The sequence below is a fragment of the Ctenopharyngodon idella genome, chromosome 24 (genome assembly GCF_019924925.1).
Source record: "Ctenopharyngodon idella isolate HZGC_01 chromosome 24, HZGC01, whole genome shotgun sequence".
NCBI lineage: Eukaryota > Metazoa > Chordata > Actinopteri > Cypriniformes > Xenocyprididae > Ctenopharyngodon > Ctenopharyngodon idella.
Window position 1 is genome coordinate 4275129 of NC_067243.1, and position 21689 is coordinate 4296817.

At 37.8% G+C, this 21689-nt stretch overlaps 2 protein-coding genes across 2 annotated transcripts in view; one reads left to right on the forward strand and one right to left on the reverse strand.

Moving 5' to 3' along the window:
* LOC127507355 (A disintegrin and metalloproteinase with thrombospondin motifs 20-like) overlaps positions 1–17457 on the reverse strand; it is an 84251-nt gene extending 66794 nt beyond the window's left edge. The window contains 3 exon segments of the mRNA XM_051884395.1: positions 10595–10751; positions 15907–16250; positions 17147–17457. Coding sequence (XP_051740355.1) covers positions 10595–10751; positions 15907–16250; positions 17147–17240 — 595 coding nt within the window. The 5' untranslated portion in view covers positions 17241–17457.
* LOC127507356 (uncharacterized) lies at positions 1509–2683 on the forward strand. The gene has a single exon (XM_051884396.1). It carries the CDS (start codon positions 1817–1819, stop codon positions 2681–2683), a length of 867 nt encoding a protein of 288 aa, XP_051740356.1. The 5' UTR covers positions 1509–1816.
* Positions 17458–21689: the final 4232 nt, after the last annotated feature.

Below are 21689 nucleotides of genomic sequence, written 5' to 3' on the forward strand. Positions count from 1 at the left end.
TGACAGAGAGAGTAAATGGATCCACATCCAGGTGTCAAGATGAACCACTTTAACAGCCCTTATTATGGAAACGCATCTCTCAACACATCTCGAGACAAGCCAGACTTGAGATCAGCACTGACAGAGACTGTAAAACCACAGAAAATCACCAGAGTTATTTTAGTATCACTGAGGTATTATTATTTTATTAACATTTTGATCTTGTTTACTTGCTTATTTTATATATTATTTTATATTATTAAATATATCTCACAAGCTCACACCACGCTAAAATCATACATTCACATTTAGAAGTGACAATGACAATATTCACTATATTACACAGATTCTCATATCAAACTAATAACAAACAGCACTAGACGTCAAACTGAGACGTCGTTGGTGACTGCACTGCATTTCTGGAGACAATTAGAGGACGATCTGCCTGTTGGTCACAATCAAGAGATCTGCGGACGGATGCAAGGCCTGCGACATACATTCACCCGTATCTCGTGACAACAATCGCTTCAGAGATAAACACACTGCATTTGTTCTCCACTGTTGTCTGTTTCAAAAGAGCGCTTACGAGGAGATAACAAAGGCAAAAACACCCTCATCCTCTCGATTCAGCAGAACAGACACAAACACACCAAAACATGTTCATGCAGGGAAGAGAAATCACATTAATATCTCAAACTGTGCTCAGAGATCTCAAACATTTCTCATCAAATTATCTTCTCATTCATTTTGATGATGACTAGAGACTCATTTGGGCCTGTTTGAGCAGAAAAATCTGAGACATTAAAGTTGATTTATAAATTAAATGCACCTGAGAACTTCATTAAATGAACTCATAAAGAAATGAGCCATGAAAGAGCAACCTATGAGCAATAAACATTCAGGGAAGCATAACGTCACCAGCCGTCCGCTTGGTATTTTCCTACAAACTGGGACAGTTGGCACGGTCCAAACACGTCCCATCTTCCCTTTCATCCTCCTCTGTCTCTTGCGTCGTCCAATCGCAGCTCTGATTTAACACAAGACTCCTCTTTCAAGCCAGACATAAAGAAGTGCAGGCAGGGGCCGTGGCATCACTGACCCTCACAAAGACGGCCTTTATGTGGCCGCACAACCTGCTGAGGACGGTTGAAGAGAAAGAATCCCTCCTAAACCATCCTGAACTGCTGCGGAGAGCCTCAATACAGCAACTCACGCTCTAGCTGGACTCTATTAGTTGAAATTCTACTTATTAACATATAATCATAAGAAATCAGTCATTAGTTTTCTAACCAAGGTATGAGTTACAGTATCACTGTAGTTGTAATAAATATGGGAGTGTTTATTGTCCAAATATGGGTGTTACAGAAGGTCATGTGATCTGAAACACACAGTTTTTAAAGTCTTTTTTGACTTGTTTTCCAGTAAATATATATAAAAATCTTGAAACGAGATTAATTTACTACAAATGGCTGGTATAGAGACTACAACGAGCTTCTTCCGGGGTTAGTGACATCACAAAAATTAACATCCCTGTCGATTGCTCCTGTCTGCCTCGCTGCTCAGATTGGTTTGCGTCTGTAACTCCGTATAGCTTTGTTTTGAATCTCTTACTTTTATTCATTGTTGCTTATTTTTTTATTACCGTATATGTAATATTGCCTACCACACTAATCTGACGTCGCTAGCTTGTAATATTTGAATCTAAATCGCTGTTACAACGCATTTGCATTTGCAGCGCTAGCTTGTCAACTTGTTAACAGTCGCTCGCGCGCTCCTTTTTCAACGCGTTCTTCAAACAGCTGTGGTAAGTCGGATCAGTCTACAAACACGGTGAGTCATGTCATCCTCTCCCAGCATTGCTACCTGTTCCATTTGCCACATGTTTACCATAGCTCTCTCTGTCAGTGATGAGGGATTTACATGTCATAAATGTAGGGAAATAGTCAGGCTGACAGAGAGAATCTCAGAATTAGAGACACGCATCCAAACTTTAATCGAGGATAGTAAGAATGCAAGGGCTTCAGATACTGTTTTGGATGCGACTAGCTTAGTGAACTCTGTACATTGTTTGGTTCCGGCTGTAGAGCCCGTGCAGCAGGGCACTTGGGTAACGGTGAGGCGGCCTAGCCGCGAAAAACACCACTCTTCCGTTCCAATAAGAACATCAAACAGGTTCTCCCCACTCAGTGATACACCCACTGAGAATCCTGTTGAAAGTGCCCTAGTTATTGGCGATTCTATTACACGGAACGTGAAAATAGAGACACCAGCCACCATAGTCACATGTTTGCCGGGAGCCAGAGCACCTGACATCAAAGCAAATTTAAAAGTGCTGGCTAATGCTAATCGTAAATACTCTAAGATTATTATTCACGTCGGCACTAATGATGTTCGACTTCGCCAGTCGGAGATCACTAAAATTAACATTAAAGAGGTGTGTGAACTCGCAAGTACAATGTCAGGAGAAGTAATTTGCTCTGGCCCCCTTCCTGTTCGTCGGAGTGATGAGATAGTTAGCAGATTATCATCACTCAATGGCTGGCTGTCTAAGTGGTGTCCGCAAAATAATATAGGTTTCATAGATAATTGGAAAAGTTTTTGGGGCAGACCTGACCTGTTAAAAAGAGATGGTATTCATCCCTCCCGGGATGGTGCTGCTCTTCTCTCTAGTAATATGGCACATAGTCTTAGAACTGAAACATGACAAACTGGGGCCCAGGTCAGAAAGCAGCAGACAAACTGGCTAAACCGACCGTCTGCTAGCTGCCTCACGTTACAGAAGTCAGAAAATTCAGATAACTCTCAACACATAGAAACTCTTACACCTAGATATTTTCAAATAGAGACTGTGTCTGTACCCCGAATTAGTAAAAACAAAAAACTTCCAAACCCATTTAATGGTAAAAATTTAATTGATGTTCAACAAATAAAAAATAGAGATAATAATGCTAAACAAATGATAAAACTCGGGTTGTTAAATATTAGATCCCTTTCTTCAAAATCACTTATTGTTAATGATATTATCAAAGATAATAATCTAGATGTGCTGTGTTTGACAGAAACTTGGCTAAAACCGGACGATTACATTACTTTAAATGAGTCTAGTCCTCAAGGTTATGATTATCGACACAATGCCCGTCAGAAAGGCAAAGGGGGAGGTGTTGCTGTAATCTATAGTAATATTTACAGTATTAGTCAGAAGTCTTTCAAATATAATTCCTTCGAAACTATGGTACTTTACGTAACATTATGTAAGTTGACATTTGTGCTGGCTACTGTATACAGGCCACCAGGACACAATACAGACTTTATCAAAGAATTTGCTGACTTTCTATCAGAGTTAGTACTAGCTGCAGGTAAAGTCCTTGTTGTTGGTGATTTTAATATTCATGTAGATAATAAAAAAGACGCATTAGGATTGGCATTTGCAGATATTCTAAACTCTATTGGTGTTAGACAACATGTGTCAGGACCCACTCATTGTCATAATCATACTTTAGATCTAATATTGTCACATGGAATCGATATTGATGCTGTTGAAATTCTGCAGCAGAGTGACGACATCTCAGATCATTATCTAGTCTCGTGTATACTACATTTAGTCAAGGCGGCTAAACTGCCTCCATGCCATAAATATGGTAGAACCATCACTTCTACCACTAAAGATTGCTTTATAAATAATCTTCCTGATCATTTTCATCGCCTTAGCATACCAGACAGCTTAGAAGACCTCGATGTTGCAACAGAAACTATTGCCTCTGTCTTTTCCAGCACATTAGACTCAGTTGCTCCTTTGCGTTTAAAAAAGATTAAGGAAATTAATCCAATGCCATGGTACAATGACCACACTCGGGCCCTAAAGTTAGCAGCCAGAAAAATGGAGCGCAGCTGGAAGAAATCAAAACTAGAAGTATTTCGTATTTCGTGGAGAGAGAGAATGATTGAGTACAGAAAGGCCTTAAAATCTGCTAGATCTGCCTATTTTTCTAAACTCTTAGAAGAAAATAAACACAACCCTAGGTATTTATTTGATACAGTGGCTAAATTAACAAGAAATAAAGCTTCAACTTCTGATGTTTCCAAAGAGCACAGCAGTAATGACTTTATGAACTTCTTTACTTGCAAGATTGATAATATTAGAGAAAAAATAATAACCATGCAACCGTCTACTACAGTATCGTGTCAGATAGTGCATTGTAGTGTCCCTGAGGAAAAATTCAATTCATTTACTGCTTTAGGAGAGGAAGAATTGTCTAAACTTGTTAAATCATCAAAATCAACAACATGTATGTTAGACCCTATACCGACTAAGCTATTGAAAGAAATGCTTCCAGAGGTCATAGACCCTCTTCTCAATATCGTCAATTCATCTTTATCATTAGGATACGTACCAAAAACTTTTAAGCTGGCTATTATTAAACCTCTTATTAAAAAACCACAACTTGATCCTAGAGAATTAGTCAATTACAGGCCGATCTCAAATCTCACTTTTCTGTCAAAAATACTAGAAAAGGCAGTATCATCACAGCTATGTTCCTTTTTAGAAAGAAATGGTATCTGTGAGGATTTCCAGTCAGGATTTAGACCGTACCATAGTACTGAGACTGCTCTCATTAGAGTTACTAATGATTTGCTCTTATCATCAGATCGTGGTTGTATCTCTCTATTAGTGTTACTGGATCTTAGTGCAGCATTTGACACTATTGATCACAATATTCTTTTAAATAGACTCGAAAATTATGTTGGCATTAGTGGAATTGCATTGTCATGGTTCAAATCATACTTATCTGACCGTTATCAGTTTGTAGTAGTAAACGAAGACATGTCATATCGATCACAAGTTCAATATGGAGTACCACAAGGCTCAGTACTAGGACCGTTACTGTTCACTCTGTACATGCTACCCTTGGGAGATATCATTAGGAAGCATGGCGTTAGTTTTCACTGTTACGCTGATGATACTCAGCTCTATATTTCTTCGCGCCCTGACGAAACTTACCAATTCACAAAATTAACGGAGTGCATAGCTGATATAAAAAATTGGATGACCAGTAATTTCCTACTACTAAATTCAGAAAAAACAGAGATTCTAATTTTTGGACCAAAAACTTCTTCACGTAATAACCTAGAATATTGTCTAACACTTGATGGCTGCTCTGTTAAGTCTTCGTCGTCAGTTAGGAACCTAGGTGTGCTCTTTGATACCAATCTTTCATTTGAAGGCCATGTTACTAGCATCTGTAAAACCGCATTCTTCCATCTTAAAAATATATCTAAACTACGACATATGCTCTCAATGAAAAATGCAGAACAGTTAGTTCATGCGTTCATGACCTCAAGGCTAGATTACTGTAACGCTCTACTGGGTGGTTGTTCTGCTCGCCTGATAAATAAACTACAGCTCGTACAAAATGCAGCAGCTAGAGTTCTTACTAGAACCAGGAAGTATGACCATATTAGCCCAGTTCTGTCAACACTGCATTGGCTTCCTGTTAAACATCGTATAGATTTTAAAATCTTGCTAATTACTTACAAAGCACTAAATGGTTTAGCTCCCCAGTACCTGAGCGAGCTCCTAATTCATTATAGTCCTTCACGTCTATTGCGATCTCAGAATTCAGGCCAGCTGATAATACCTAGAATATCAAAATCAACTGCAGGTGGTAGATCCTTCTCCTATTTGGCACCTAAACTCTGGAACAATCTTCCTAGCATTGTTCGGGAAGCAGACACACTCTGTCAGTTTAAATCTAGACTAAAAACGCATCTCTTTAACCTGGCATACACATAACACATTACCAATTTATATTTCCAAATCCGTTAAAGGATTATTAGGCTGCATAAATTAGGTCAGCCGGAACCGGGAACACTTCCTATAACACCTGATGTACTCGTTACATCAGAAGAAGAATGGCATCTACGCTAATATTAGTCTTTCTGTTTATCCCGAGGTTCACCGTAGTCAACCGGATCCGGGCCGTATCCAGGTGAGACCAAGGACCTGCACCTTGACACGACCACAACGCAGCCCTGAAGTATCAGCAGAGATTGAGTCAACTAGATCATCCACTGTGAAGGCCTCATCGACACGACAGCCACGACACAGTTCCTCAACAACCGTCCATACCGGCGTGATGAATACGATCCTCAATTGGATGGAACTGAAATAAATACTTTTAATGTTGCGATCCTATTGGACTTATGATAGCAACCTGAATTGTAACAAAGCACTGTTGGCCAGAGGAGAACTGGCACCCCGACTAAGCCTGGTTTCTCCCAAGGTTTTTTTCTCCATTTTAACACCAATTTGCCACTTGTCTGCCACCTGATGTCACCTGATGGAGTTTGGGTTCCTTGCCGCTGTCGCCTCTGGCTTGCTTAGTTGGGGACACTTGACTTGACATTTTGATATTCAACAGTGCTTTTGATCTGCCTGCATTGACACTATTCTTTAAGAGCTGCTGTGCAGTCAAACAATGTACCAGTTATCAATGTAAAGCTGCTTTGACACAATCTACATTGTAAAAAGCGCTATATAAATAAAGGTGACTTGACTTGACTTGACAAACCCTAAAATTTACATAAACCCCGCCCCCAAGAACACACAACAAAGGGGAGAGGCCATGTTGGGCTGCTTTAGAGAAGAGGAAGAGTTGTTGTAGTGGAGTGTTGTTGCCATCATTTTACGCCGGACTGCTTCACAAACGAGGGTCAATTCAACACAAAAGATTAACATGACGACACATGCTAGTGGATGAGTTGAATCAACTCCACAGCAACTACATAAATTTATCCACTAACCATTCAGAAACGTCCAGTTTCATTCTAAAAGTTGTAACTTCTTCCTGAGTCTCTCCATCAGTGTCGACTCCGGTTTGAACAATGTAAGGCTGAACACCGTTACTGACAATCCTCATTTTGTCTGCGTGAGATTCTCCAGCTTTGTTGTTGTTGAGCGACCTAAGCGTGAGCTGTTAAAGCTCCGCCCTCTTCTGGAAAGGGGGCGGGAGCAGCAGCTCATTTGCATTTAAAGGGACACACACAAAAACGCCGTGTTTTTGCTCACACCCAAATGGGGCAAATTTGACAAGCTATAATAAATGATCTGTGGGGTATTTTGAGCTGAAACTTCACAGACACATTCTGGGGACACCAGAGACTTATATTACATCTTGTAACTTAATTTTGATGATTTTGTCAGAAAACAAGACCAAATATCTTCAGCCATTTTGCTTCTCCAGTAAATGTATCTTGATTTCAGAATGTTTAGATATTTGTGCTGGAAGAGCATCATTGCTGCAGTGCATTTGTTATGATTCAGTGTTCACTAAAGCCCTTTAAGCGGGTCCGTTTAGTGTCTTTAGGCTCAGATCATTGAATACACAGATCCAGCCGAGCTTGTTTCTGCCAGCTGTGTGTCATGCACAAAAACAATTACCAAACTATATCTAGCATTTCCCTCATAAAACCCTGAAGATCCTGGTTAATCTGTCTGCCTTTGCAGCATTCATCTGGAGTTCTGGCACTCCTCAAACACAAAACAAACAGAGCTGCTCTGAAACTGAGCTGTCCCGGCAGCGCCGGCGCTCTGAGGCCAGTGAATGTACTAACTATGCCAGATTAAGTCCAGACACTAAACGCTTCCATACTTATGCGGCACGGGCTCGGGCGTGTGCGAGCCGCGAGCGAACCTCGCTTAAAGAGTCTTGGATCTCTGGCACCGGCGGAAGGAGAGACGGTGGGCAGCAGGTGCACGAGCGCACAGGTGATCAACCTCACCAAAGTCCCTTTAAAACAAGTCATTTCAGTCACAGTCATCTTTGAAACACCAGCTTCTAACAGCAGCTGCAGTGACGCAATGACTTTACCAATCAGCGATTAGCTCTTTATTTAGAAGGCGGGGCTTATTCCGCCATATTGCATGTTGCACTTTCTCATGTTTATAGTATTATGAGTGCACCACCTTTATATATCTAAAGTCTTTGATTAAACACAGACACGTTTCACTGACTGTGTGTTTTTGTTAGTTTTAAGTTGTTGTTTTGTTAAAATATGTCTATACAGTTTTCATTCATTTTCATTTCAGTTTTAGTTATTTTAGTACTTCAAGTCAAACTAGCTGAATTTCAGTTAACATCCATTTTATTTCCAGTAAAGAAAATATATATTTTTTAATGATTTCAGTTTTAGTTAATGATAAACCCTCTTGCAAAAGACACAATCAAAAGTAGGGATACAGCAGTATGAAAATTTTGGGCAATATGATAACCGATAATTCTTTATATTTTAAAGGTGATAACCGATATATTATTCTGAGGTACTATTTTTTCCTTTCCAATCATATTTCAAGCAATTCAAAAGCATCATGGCGAACAGGGAACATCTGAAGTGTCTCAGCTGAAGGAAAAATATATATATATTTAATATATTGGCCAAATTTTCTTATCGGACCGATAACATTAAAAATGAACATATATTGGCCAATACCGATATGGTGGCCGATATATTGTGCACCCCAAATCAAAAGTCAAACATTTACATTGATCAGCTGAAATATTTCTCATCAAATGATCTGAGCTGCTTCTCATTCATTTTATATCTCAATTCCAGTGTTATTTTAATCTTTACATACTATTATATAATTTATTATATATATTTTTATATTTATATTTTCATTAATTTTGTGAATTTTAGTCATTTCACTATGTGCTTTTGTCATTTTTATTCGTTTTTTAATATTTACTATTTGGTGTAATTTATTTTTATTTCAGCTTTAGTTTTAGTAATTTTAGACCTTGTAAATGCAACATTTCTATTTTTCATTTAAGTTTAAGTTTATCATCTAACATTTATATAATACATATTTCATATTTTATATTCTATTTAATATAAATAACTTATTTCTGCTTTAATCTAAGTAACAAGTTATAGGTTTAGTTTTAGTTAACAATAACAACACTGTTCTATATTCTTACTGGATGACAACTAATGACTCAGCTGGGTCTGTTTTTGCTTCTCTTCAATAATTTTAGAAGAAAAATCTGAGGCAAAGTTGACACACAGCTGAGATCTCAATTAAGTGTCCTAAAAAATGAACAAGCAGCATCTGAGACTCCTGAACATCAGTTATCAGTGTCTATTTCAGGACAGACGCTGAGAAAGCGAGGTGTTGAACAGCAGAAGCGTCAGCGAGCAGATAGAGTGACTCATTTGTCGGGCCGTGACATGCAAAGCTTTGGCAATACTTTCCAGCAACACCCTGCAATCTAATACACGCTTAGATCTTTGCATTTCTAATCGCTTATGCTTTATAATGGCTTATTGAAACATTAACTCATCATTTCAGCCTACATTAGTGTGTTTGTCAAGTCAGTCATCACTACTCATGCTTCTCACTTCTCAATGATCAGATCTCTAACAAGTATTAAAGTTCAGCACGTGCATCGTCCTGCTCGTCTGAATCATATTTAGAGACTTGAGCAAGAAAGAAACCACCTAGAAACGACCCAGAACACTGTAGCAACTGCAACTAGATGAGTAAAGTTTGTAAACAAACTTTGATGTTGGCTTGAGAAAGCCTAGCCTGAAAGTTTGAAGTAATTGTGATGGATGGATGGATGGATGGATGATAAATGATCCATCGGTGCACATTATTATTGTTTTAAATTCATGTTTCGTAATCTTGAATCAGAATATCTTCTCCTCCCTCTTTCAGCATCTCTTCTCTTCTCTGATGATGAGGGCTGGGCAACCTGTCACTCACATGAGATCCACCAATAGCAAACCACAACATCCAATCAATTCCCCACAGACAAAATCAAGCCCCGCCCTACATTTGTTCTTGTTTGAGAAGCGTTTCACTCAGATATACGACACAATAGAGAAGAAAAGATTAGTGCAACTTCCCTTTCATGCCGACTGCAATACTCAGACAGTTGTTACAGAAGCACTGACACTGAATCATCTTCTTCAAAGCGTTCGGTATCTCAGCATCAGACTCAGTTATCAGATTGAACCAAAGGCCGGGACACCTTCAGCTGAGCTCTTTTCATCCTCATCAGTCTCTTTGATGCACGACCCTGATCCAACGTCACATCTTCACAGTAGAGATGCAAAGGTGTGTCGATGAAGAGTTCACCCGAAAAATCATCACTTACACACCCTCATGTGCAAAGGCTCTTTTGTCTAAACTGTTTAATTTAAAAAACTTCCATTTCACTTGTCAGTGTTAAGCACTTACAGCAGCATCATATAAACTATTTTATGATGCTTCATTAAAAGTCATACAGGTAAAAGATGACAGAGCTTTTGAACTGAAGGATCACCAGCCAGTATTTGTGTGGGTTGGAGATTTCTAAGTGTCTGGAGCGACTGGAGTAGATTTACTTTCATTAGATGAAGAATTCCAATAACCGGCTCATAATGAAGACGCTAATCCTCACAATAACCACACGCCAGCATGTAACGCGCAGCATGCTTAAAGCTGACTTTCCACACACTCAAAACAGATCCTAAACATTCATATTCGTCATGTTAGAGCTCTGAAATGCATTTGCACGCCAGTATTTCCTGCTTTCTGCTCCAGGGATTGCTAACGGAAGCCTGAAGCTGTTACCTGAGTTGGTGCACGGCTGCGTGTCAGGTGACTTCCTGTCTGCGTCGTGTCTGTAGACGAGGTGAGGTTTGTTATGCTCTTCCTCATACTCCTCTCCATCAGCGCTCAACAGGGGCTCCAGGAAGAACTGACCGCTGTGTGTCGTGAACGTGCCGATCTGAAGAAACAAGCAAAAAACACACAGAACGAGTCACATGATGATTGAACGAGTCCTGACCATCACGCTCTTACTTAAGTGATCAAACGCTCAATATTCTCCTGCCGGACCAAAGAATAGGTGGAAAAATCCGAGGAGGATCCAGAGCAACTTCTACAGATCAACAGATTCATTTCACATCAGTATTAAATGGGATGTTCCTTCTGTTTTATAAAATTATTTATAAACTAAAGGCCATGTTTCAGTGATTTTAAGATGGATGCCTTCATGCTAACAACACCTCCTGTCAAGTGGAAAACTGCTTTTATAAACAAAATTCTTGGGTAATATTTGCAGAGAAACAAAGAAAAATCAAGCAAATTTCAGATTTAACAATAGTAATCTAATTACAAATTTAATAAATAAATAAATAATTGTACAAAATAAATGAATAGTAAAATAAAAATACATAAAAATGAATAGTAAATAAATAATATAAATATTAAAATAAATAAATAAAATGGATAGTAAAATAAAAAAAAATGTATAGTCAATAAATAAATTAAAAAATGAATAAACAAAACAAGTAAATAAATAAATAAATAAAAATGAACAGTAAAATAAATAAGCAGAAAATGAGTAGTAAACAAAATAAATTAAAAATAACAAAACAAGTAAATTAAAAATGAATATTAAAATAAATAAATAAAAATAAATATTAAAAAAATAAATAAAATGATAAAATAAATAATAAAATAAATAAAAATGATAATAAAATAAAATGTATAAAAAAGAAAAGTAAAATAAAATAAATAAACATGAATAGTAAAAAAAAAAAAAAAAATTAATAGTAAAGAAAATAAGTTAAAAATTATAAAATATAAATAAAAATGAATAGTAAAAATAAATAAATAAATAAAAATATAAAAATAATAAACAAAAATAAATAATAATATATAGTTAAAAAGTAAATAAAAAAATGAACAATAAAATTGATAAATAGTAAAAAATAATAAAAATAAAATACATTAAAAATGAATAGTAAAATAAATAAATAAATAAAACAAAATAATAAAATAAATTAAAAAATTATAGTAAAATAAAATGTATAAAAATGAATTGTAAAATAAAATAAATATACACGAATAGTAAACAAAATCAAAATGAATGCAAATTAATGTTAAACACATAAAAAAAAAAAAAAAAAAACTAGAAAAATAATAAATAATGAGGCATAATGATTGACATTTCTAATGATTCCTGAAGCCCCCCTGGAATCATGGTTTATCACTATGGCAACACGTTCAAATACAGAATTCCAAAGTCCTGCATACATTCCGAACGGGAGCTGGTACATACAGTACGAACAGAAGAGCTGCTAGTTTGATGATACTGTATGGAAAACAGAAACATGCCAGCAAATAATGAAGTGGAAAAACGCTTGGGTTTGCTTGAACGAATGGAAACATGTTTGACATGAACTCAATTAGTTTTCCACCACGTGTCCGTCCTGTCACAGAGCGATCCCGCATGAAGACTGACATTACACTCTCACTGTGAATAAACACGACGGATGTGAGGATCTGCTCTTCTCCAGATCACAATCTCTGTCAATCACATCCACGTCACTGACCTGGTATTCATCTTCCCTCAGAAACACGCGAGAAAATGTCACTTCTGTCTCATCCCACGGCCTGACCTTCACACATGAGGAGCCTTTTCCACAAATACACACTGTGTTGCTGTTACACCAAATATTGACTGCTAAATCAAATCATAAGCACCTAAATCACTACAAAAAGTTTCATAATAGTTGTCTATGATTAATGCACTATATGTTCTGATGTCAGATGACAGATTTGTATGAGGAAAAGAGTTGAATATAGTGCATGTAGTTTGGAGTGACAGCAGAAATGTGTAAAAGCGCAGCATTAGGACGTTGTCGCTCAACACGCAGCGTTCATTAGGCCTGATTCCGCAGGATATTTGGGATGTAAGCGTGAATATTTCCGGCGGCGGCGGGAGAAACGTTTCTGACAGGTAAACACTCGCTCGCAGCCTTGGGGATGGAAAGATGACATAACTTTTCCTTCACACGCGCACTTGGAAATCAAATCCCACAAATCCCTAAGAACACAGTACTGATGGACAGAAACACACACTGTAAACACACACACACGCTCAAACACGACTCAGCCCTTGCAATAAAGAAAACGCTATATGGTAAACTGATGATATCAGATATTGATTGATTTACGAGTTCATCTCACGAACCGGCCAAGAACAAGTCTGGCTTATATTTGATCACTACATCAAAAGGAAATAATAATAATAGAAGGATTAATAAAGCAATTACATTTTGCAAAAAGAAAATAAAGTCTATTTTTAGGACCATTGAGATTTTTTGCATTGTGATTTATCATGAAATATTTGCTTTCCAGATTCTCATGAAGATAAAATGTTGTATTATAACTTTAAAGTATGTATACTTAATTGAAATGATATGATTTAAATGAAGCAAAAAATAGGCTTAATTTTCTTTTTCCTAATTCAGCAAAATATAATTATGTTTAAATATTATTATATAAATATAAATATTGAATTAATATAAGTAAATACAATAAATATATTAAAAAAAAATCATAAATATAATAAATAAACATTGAATTAAATATATATATATATATCTTTCTTTTTTAATTTAATTCAATATATTTACTTATTAATATTTATTAATGATAATGTAACTACTTATAATTTATGCAAAAAATAATAATATATAAATAATAATTATGTTTTGCATAAATTATTTATTTTGTATAAATAAGTGTGTAATGTGTAGATATAATATAATATAATATAATATAACATAATATATGTGTGTATAAAATGTGTAATGTGAACATTTTATCTTCACATTACATTAATGACATTTATGTATATATACTGTATATATATAATTAAAATATATGTTAAATGTTTAAATGATCCACCTATATACTCTGGTATGACATTATAACCATATTTCTGTAGTTTTACCATGGTACATTTTACAACAGTACTTTTTGGAAGATTGTTGGCACTGAAATAACTCCAGATTAAGGCTTCAGTTTTCCAGTGGCTCATGCCAGCTGTGGGCATCAGAGGTCATCCGAGGTCATTCTCACAGAGACGTTCAGATGAGAGGCCATGAACATCTGTCCTGAAGGTTATTACGCTCAGGTGCGGACAGACGCTGTCGACAATCTGACATCATGACCAGAAGATCAGCGCACCTGACGGACGGGACGTTCATATCTTATACTTTAACAGACGGTTTCTGTGCAAAGAAGGATTATGGGTCGGTCAGTGACCTCACTGTCAGAGGACCACGGTTTTTCTCTCATCCCATGATGCAATGCTTCTAACTACTAAAGTCTCTCATTTTCACTGTCTGTGAAAAATTAAATAAAATAAAATGGTTCTAAAAATATAAAAAAACTAATTAAAAAGAAACTAAAAAAAAAAAAAACGCTTCAGTTTTAACAACAATTTTATCACATCAAAACAACCGAACAGCAACTGATGCATCAGCTTTATATCTTTCAACTGAACCTCTAAACATGTGCATGATGTGAACCTTCCTCTGGTCGTTTACGACACGAGCGGGACAAAACACGACATGTCTGACGCGCGGGAGGCTCCTGTCGTCCTCTGAGCTCTGAGACTGACGAACGACTCGATGACGACCTCGTGAACTCATCAGAGCCTAAACGAGCGGCGACTCTTTCAGCGGCCCGCCGCCCTGCAGCTGCGTTTACAGCCGGGACCAATCACCTCCTACCACCTGAGATAACTAATTAACAGATGACCGTATGCAAATGGGTCAGGAGCACATCCTCAAAAACGCCCTGAGGTCAGTTAGCAAGAGCCACGGGAGGGTTAAACCGCTTAGGAAGCTGAGCAAATGGACTATATTTGAAAGACCAGACAGCTGGGTGTCATATGAACCAAATCACATCCATTCATTCTGTACCGCACGAGTCATTTCTCTAAAATAACTAGCAGGGCAGTTTAAACACCCGCTCACGCCTTGTGTCCCATCCAAACTAAAGAATATCTCAACTAAAACAAAGCCTAATCTTCACAGATAGAACTAATCCTGAATTGATGTCGTAATTACCATCATTAAGAGTTTCCTGCTTGTAAAAACTCATAATTACAAGATGGAAACACTCTGATTTTTAACTATCTGCTGTGACATCACACAAAACACCCAAAATGGAGCATTTAGCAACCTCTAGGCAACATGATATTAGTTACCAACCTAGATCTCTAACCGCTGTACCCTGAGTTTATACTCACTAGTCCAGTCTATCCAAGTCATCTCACATCTAAAATAACTATCAGTTTAAACATCCACTCATACCTCATGTTTCCCATCAACCTAGAGAACAAGTCAACTAAACCAAATAAACCACTAACTCTGTGTTTATAATAACTATTCCAGTCCACCCAAGTCATTTCTTCCATCTAAAATAACTAGCATTAAATTTAAACATCCGCTCATGCCTCAGGCATGTTTCCCGTCAAGAATAGAGAAGAATAACTGAACTAGACCAACTAAAAATGAAAAAGTTATCAAACACTAAAAGTTACCTGTTTTACACTAAAGGATTAGTTCACTTCAGAATTAAAATGTCCTGATAATTTCCTCACCCCCATGTCATCCAAGATGTTCATGTCTTTCTTTCTTCAGTGGAAAAGAAAGTTTTTGAGGAAAACATTCCAGGATTTTTCTCCATTTCATTTCTTTTCCACTGAAGAAAGAAAGACATGAACATCTTGGATGACATGGGGGTGAGTCCATTATCAGGACATTTTAATTCTGAATTGAACTAATCCTTTAACTTGTCCAGTACATTAGAGTAGAAGAGAGAACAACTCAACTAAACCAAAGCCTAATCTTCACAGAAAGAACTAATCCTGCGTTCATGTCGGAATTACTAGTAGTTTAATAGATCATTCTAGTAGTTAGTCTAGTAGCATTATAGATTTCATGCCTTTGATGAACTCGTAACTACAAATTGGAAATGCTCTGCCTTCCCATAAAGTTACCACAATGGAAGCACCGTCAGCAATTAACAACCTCTACTGGTCACCAGTTCAGATCTTTAACCACCACACTCATACTCACCAGTCCAGTGCAGAGGCTGAAGACAGCGTGGTGTTCCCTGCGAGCGTCGACGTGTCCTCTGAAGAAACAGTGGCGCAGATCTGGGGCGTCTCCGTTCCTCTCCTCCTCTCCCAGATGAAGCACCGTGTAGGACGGAGCGATGAATCCAGAATCAGCGGTGAGGTTCAGGTGAAAGGCCTGACCGAACGCCTCGATCCGGTAATGAGCCCTGGAAGCCGAGACCTCCACGTCAGCGCTGCGCCTCCTCCTGCGGTAATGCAGCCGGTGCGGGAACGACTCTCCAAAATCATTCAAGCGCACAGGGGTGACGATCTCGTACGAGGACAGCTGTCTGATGAAGCTCTCTGAAACGCACAACGAATCAGTGTTAGGAGATCTCAAGATATTTCATGTCAAATCAGTTCATGAAGGCTCTCCTTATTGGCACTGATGGTTCCATGAAGAACCTTTAACATCCATAGAACCTTTCCATTGCATGCTTTTATAGTGGAAAGATTTTTAAAATGTTCTTAACACTAAGTAAAAATTATTCTTTTAAGAACTGGTTGATGAAAGGTTCTCTGGGGAACCAAAAATGGTTCTTCTATGCTGCGAAAACGCCCTTTTGGAACCTTTATTTTTAAGTTTTTGGACACTTGAGTCTCTTAGATGTGTGAATGTGGTCCATCAGATCAAGTGTGTTTGAATCAGCTGATGTTGTGGTGCTTTTAGTGGATGTATGAAGTCAAGTTCACACAGGTGTCCTAGCTGAGGAACCACAGGTGTAGAGAAACTAACACAATACTATTCAAATCTACATCTATTGATTTAGCATGTCAAACAAACTTCTCTCTCTCAGATGTTTTGATTGTAAAGTGTGTTTGAACATCTTTCTTTATGATACATTGCACTTGCTTTGATATTTTCTTATCTAATGCAATGACATGCAGGCATTTTTAAGTGTAATTTAAGTACTTTGTTAGCACTTTAGAGATGCATAATACAGTGCATACAGTTTCCAATTTATACTGACAATATACAGAATGCAAAACATACACAATTACACAATGTTTAATTCATTTAAACATCACACATCTGTTTACATGCAAAAATCTGTTTACATTTTGCAACAAAATTCTTCTTCAATGTCATAGAAACCAGAGCAAACTTCTAGAAGTTTGTATATAAGCTAGTCGTTATGCTGTAGATCAGACTGACGCGTGTTTGCTCTGGTTCGTGGTGTATTTCGTGATTGTCTTACCTTGTTTTTGGTGGAGTTTGTACGTGTGCGCGGTGCGTAAAAGCGCGGAGAGGTGCCACACGAGTCCCAGCAGCCGGAGCGCAGGACCCCGCATGATTCCCCGGCACTCTGCCTCTCTCTCTCCGCCGCTCCTCTCTTCGGTTCTCCGGGGCTGGAGCGTCTCTACCGGCTCTCCTCCTTCAGCTGAAGCACGTCCGATCCGCCGTCATGCCGTTAAAACACCCGCATCCGCTCGGATCCGCTCATCTCGCTCACAGACCCGCGGCTCTGTGCTCAATGTGCGCGCGCCGCACGGATCGGTGCCAGCGGGCTTTTTTTTTCGCTCGCTGGCTCTCCATAGGACACCCCCCTAAACACACACACACACACACACTGAGCTCTTGTCACGCCCCCCTGCTCTACTGCAGACTCTACACTCGACCACTGAATCACATCAAATCATGTCAGAGTTAATTTAACTGAGACATAATAAAACTTGCTGCAGTGAACGCTGACAATGACCCGTCATTAAAACACACAATAAAGATCAACACAACTAGGAGTTAAAATTAAAAGCTGCACTGCTTTACATGTTAGTAAATCAATCAAATCAAACTGATTTTATCAAATGCACAAGTTAGTAGAGAGACAGATAGATAGATAGATAGATAGATAGATAGATAGATAGATAGATAGATAGATAGATAGATAGACGGACAGACAGACATATAGATAGATAGATAGATAGATAGATAGACAGACAGACAGACAGACAGACAGACAGACAGACAGACAGACAGACAGACAGACAGACAGACAGATAGATAGATAGATAGATAGACAGACAGACAGACAGACAGAAAGATAGATAGATAGATAGATAGATAGATAGACAGACAGACAGACAGACAGACAGACAGACAGACAGACAGACAGACAGATAGATAGATAGATAGATAGATAGATAGATAGATAGATAGATAGATAGATAGATAGACAGATAGACAGACAGACAGACAGACAGAAAGATAGATAGATAGATAGATAGATAGATAGATAGATAGATAGATAGATAGATAGATAGATAGACAGACAGAGAGAAAGATAGATAGATAGATAGGTAGATAGACAGACAGACAGACAGACAGACAGACAGACAGACAGACAGATAGATAGATAGATAGATAGATAGATAGATAGATAGATAGATAGATAGACAGACAGACAGACAGACAGACAGACATATAGATAGATAGATAGATAGATAGATAGATAGATAGATAGATAGATAGACAGACAGACAGACAGATAGACAGACAGATAGATAGATAGATAGATAGATAGATAGACAGACAGACAGACAGATAGACAGACAGATAGATAGATAGATAGATAGATAGATAGACAGACAGACAGACAGACAGACAGATAGATAGATAGATAGACAGACAGACAGACAGACAGACAGACAGACAGACAGACAGACAGACAGATAGATAGATAGATAGATAGATAGATAGATAGATAGATAGATAGATAGATAGATAGATAGACAGACAGATATATAGATAGATAGACAGATATATAGATAGATAGACAGACAGACAGACAGACAGACAGACAGACATATAGATAGATAGATAGACAGACAGACAGACAGACAGACAGACAGAGAGACAGACAGATAGATAGATAGATAGATAGATAGATAGATAGATAGATAGATAGATAGATAGATAGATAGATAGATAGATAGATAGATAGAATGGTAGATGTGACTTGAGAGTGTTTTCTGGCTCTGAATGCATCACGACCGTCACGTTCCTCCATCAGTGTCTGACATCAGTGCAGTTCATGTATGTCATTCAGACGAGTGAATCTGTCAGAGAGAAACCCGACGCTCCGAAGGAATGAGGAAAACTCACTTTCCCACATTTGTTTGTAATCAGAGAAAAGTTTACATAAGACGCTTTACTGTTGCATTTACACGTTTCCCCCGAAACATCCCGAGCTTTTCATTACTGTTTATAGACACACAATTAGCTGACAATAGCATTCTGAAAGTCTTTCTCTAATCTATTTGTTAATCCATCAATCCAACAGATGACCAATGAATACGTTCCCTGTTAAATATACTAATCAAAAACACAGCATGACTGTTTAGATACTCATAAGTCAAAACTGAGGGAAAATCATTTGCCATGTAGGTTAAGATGTAATCACTTGAATTCATCATTAATTAATTAATCAATTCTGTCAGTATGATTCATGTTAGCGCAGTAAAATGATGATGATTGTTTTATCTTGTTCCTGTGAATTTAATAGCTTAATGTTACAGTTTAAAGTTGTAAAGATTCCAGAACCTTCATTCTTTTGAGCAGTAAATGCATTTTATGACAGGAAAGAGATATGAGTTATGAGATAAGAGATAGTGGAAAGGTTATTACTGCTGTCCTTGAGGAGGGATATGCAAAATTTATCTAAGATCCGCATCCTAACAACTACATAAACACATTTGCTTTTGACTACTAACAAACAATTCACATGAATATTCCTTTAAAATATTCTCCGATCCCTGTGAGATGTACAGTATTTGTGTTCACATGTGCGTCAGTCCCTCAGGACACTTATTAGTGTGCATTAAACGTGCACTTGGTGTCCCGCTGGTTTTAACATCAACATCTCACCCTGCGAACGGCCTGTAAAAGTTCCTAATGCAACACATGTGAAGATGCTCATTAGACAGAGATGTAATTATGATCTTGCATCCAGATGTTCATGGCCGTATATACGATCATTCTGGCATCATGTGATCTGTCGGTCCTATAAAAGAAGCACTCGCTAATGGTTATTGAGTGGACGCTGTCGGTGGATTTGATCTGATGTTTAGGTTCATTGTGTCCGTCGTCTGAAGTCTCTGGTTGACTGACTGTGACACAATGGCCTTTCGTCCAGCGCCGCTCTGTGTCCATCAACTCACATGTTGGGATTCATACTGTGGGACGCTGGGACACTCACAAGCTTCCGACCCTCTCACTTGACCTTTGACCCCCTGAGTGACCTGTGGGTGACCCCCAGCAGGACCCTGGGAAACTGTTTGTGGGTGCGTTAGGGTTCAAGTTAAAAACTGAAACTTATTCTGCAATTCAGCCTGAAATATTAAAGAAAGTTACATGAAGGAGCATTTCATTGAAGTTCGGAGGTCAATGTGTCCTAGATGTGAAAGTTTCTTCTTCATAATTCTAAGAAGAGAAAAAGAAAGAAATGTTAGTCTTTATGCCCACAAGGAATTTGAAAAATTGCATTCAATAGCCAAAAAGATCATCTTACACATGCACTTTGCTGTCCAAACACATTATATATCAGTAACATGTTGAAGATGAGATTTATTGTGTAAATTTGTTAAGGCAGCTTTGTTTAACGGCGTGCCAGAGGAACACAGTCCTGCCAAGTGTTTAGTGCATGTCAGTGCGTGCGTGTGTGTGTGTGTGTGTGTGTGTGTGTGTGTGTGTGTGTGTGTGTGTGTGTGTGTGTGTGTGTGTGTGTGTGTGTGTGAGTGTGTGTGTGCACTGCAAAAAATGATTTTCATAAGGTCCATTCACACCAAGAACGAAACTATAAAGGTAACTATAACGATAACTATATAATCATCCACAACAGCGTACGATGTCATTCTGTCATTCTGTCATCTGTCACTTTGAATGCTCGATCTCTTTAAAGCAGGATGGATTCTGATTGGCTGTCAATGTTTTTATTATTCATCAGTTGGGAAAGTTCGTTCTAAAGTGATTCCAATGATATTGTTTCTCTGTATCGTTACCGTTATAGTTGTGCTGTGGACTCTGCTATTTAGAATGATTTTTAGAGCGATATCTTTATTGTTATAGTTATCATACTTGGTGTAAACGAGCCTGTACTCTGTATTTTTGTCTTGTTTTCCAGTACAAATATCCAAACATTCTTAAATCAGTTCACCCATCATCCATCTATCAGCCACCCGGAACACCGTTGAAACAGCTAACACCACTTTATACAAATATATTTTTTCTGCTATTTGATCTTAAGACGTTTTGTGGATGTTTTGTTTTCTGTCAAGGCCCTTTCTCATCTTCTGAAACGTAGATTGTCTTCTTCAAGAGCTCTTCCAGCTGAAACGCTCCAGCGATCTGCTCAAAGTCATGGCTGGCTGGATGTTTAAAGCTGTCTGCGCTCGTTTACGTATCGAAGGCTTTGACCCCGAGCTCAATGGCCACAGTAAATATGCGTTGTTAACATTACCGACACACCTTCCTGCTTTTGTGAGTTCGGTATTTAAGCTTGTGTTAATGATTGACTCCGTTAAACGCTTCGGACACTGATTGTGCAACGATGCAAGGCAGCTTTAACATCATACATCATTTTATTGACAAAATAAAGTAAAAAGATAACAAAGCCATCTCTGTGCAATTTGTTTTTTAATTTTTCAAAATGTAATTTTAAGTAAATTTTGCGTTAAGTAGCAGTTAATTTAAATTCAGCAACTGTGTCAATGCTTTACTTATCATTAAATTATTAAGTATTTTAA

Bases quoted from the DNA above. Each gene is read 5' to 3' on its own strand.
- LOC127507356 (XM_051884396.1), top strand. From the start codon at position 1,817: ATGTCATCCTCTCCCAGCATTGCTACCTGTTCCATTTGCCACATGTTT.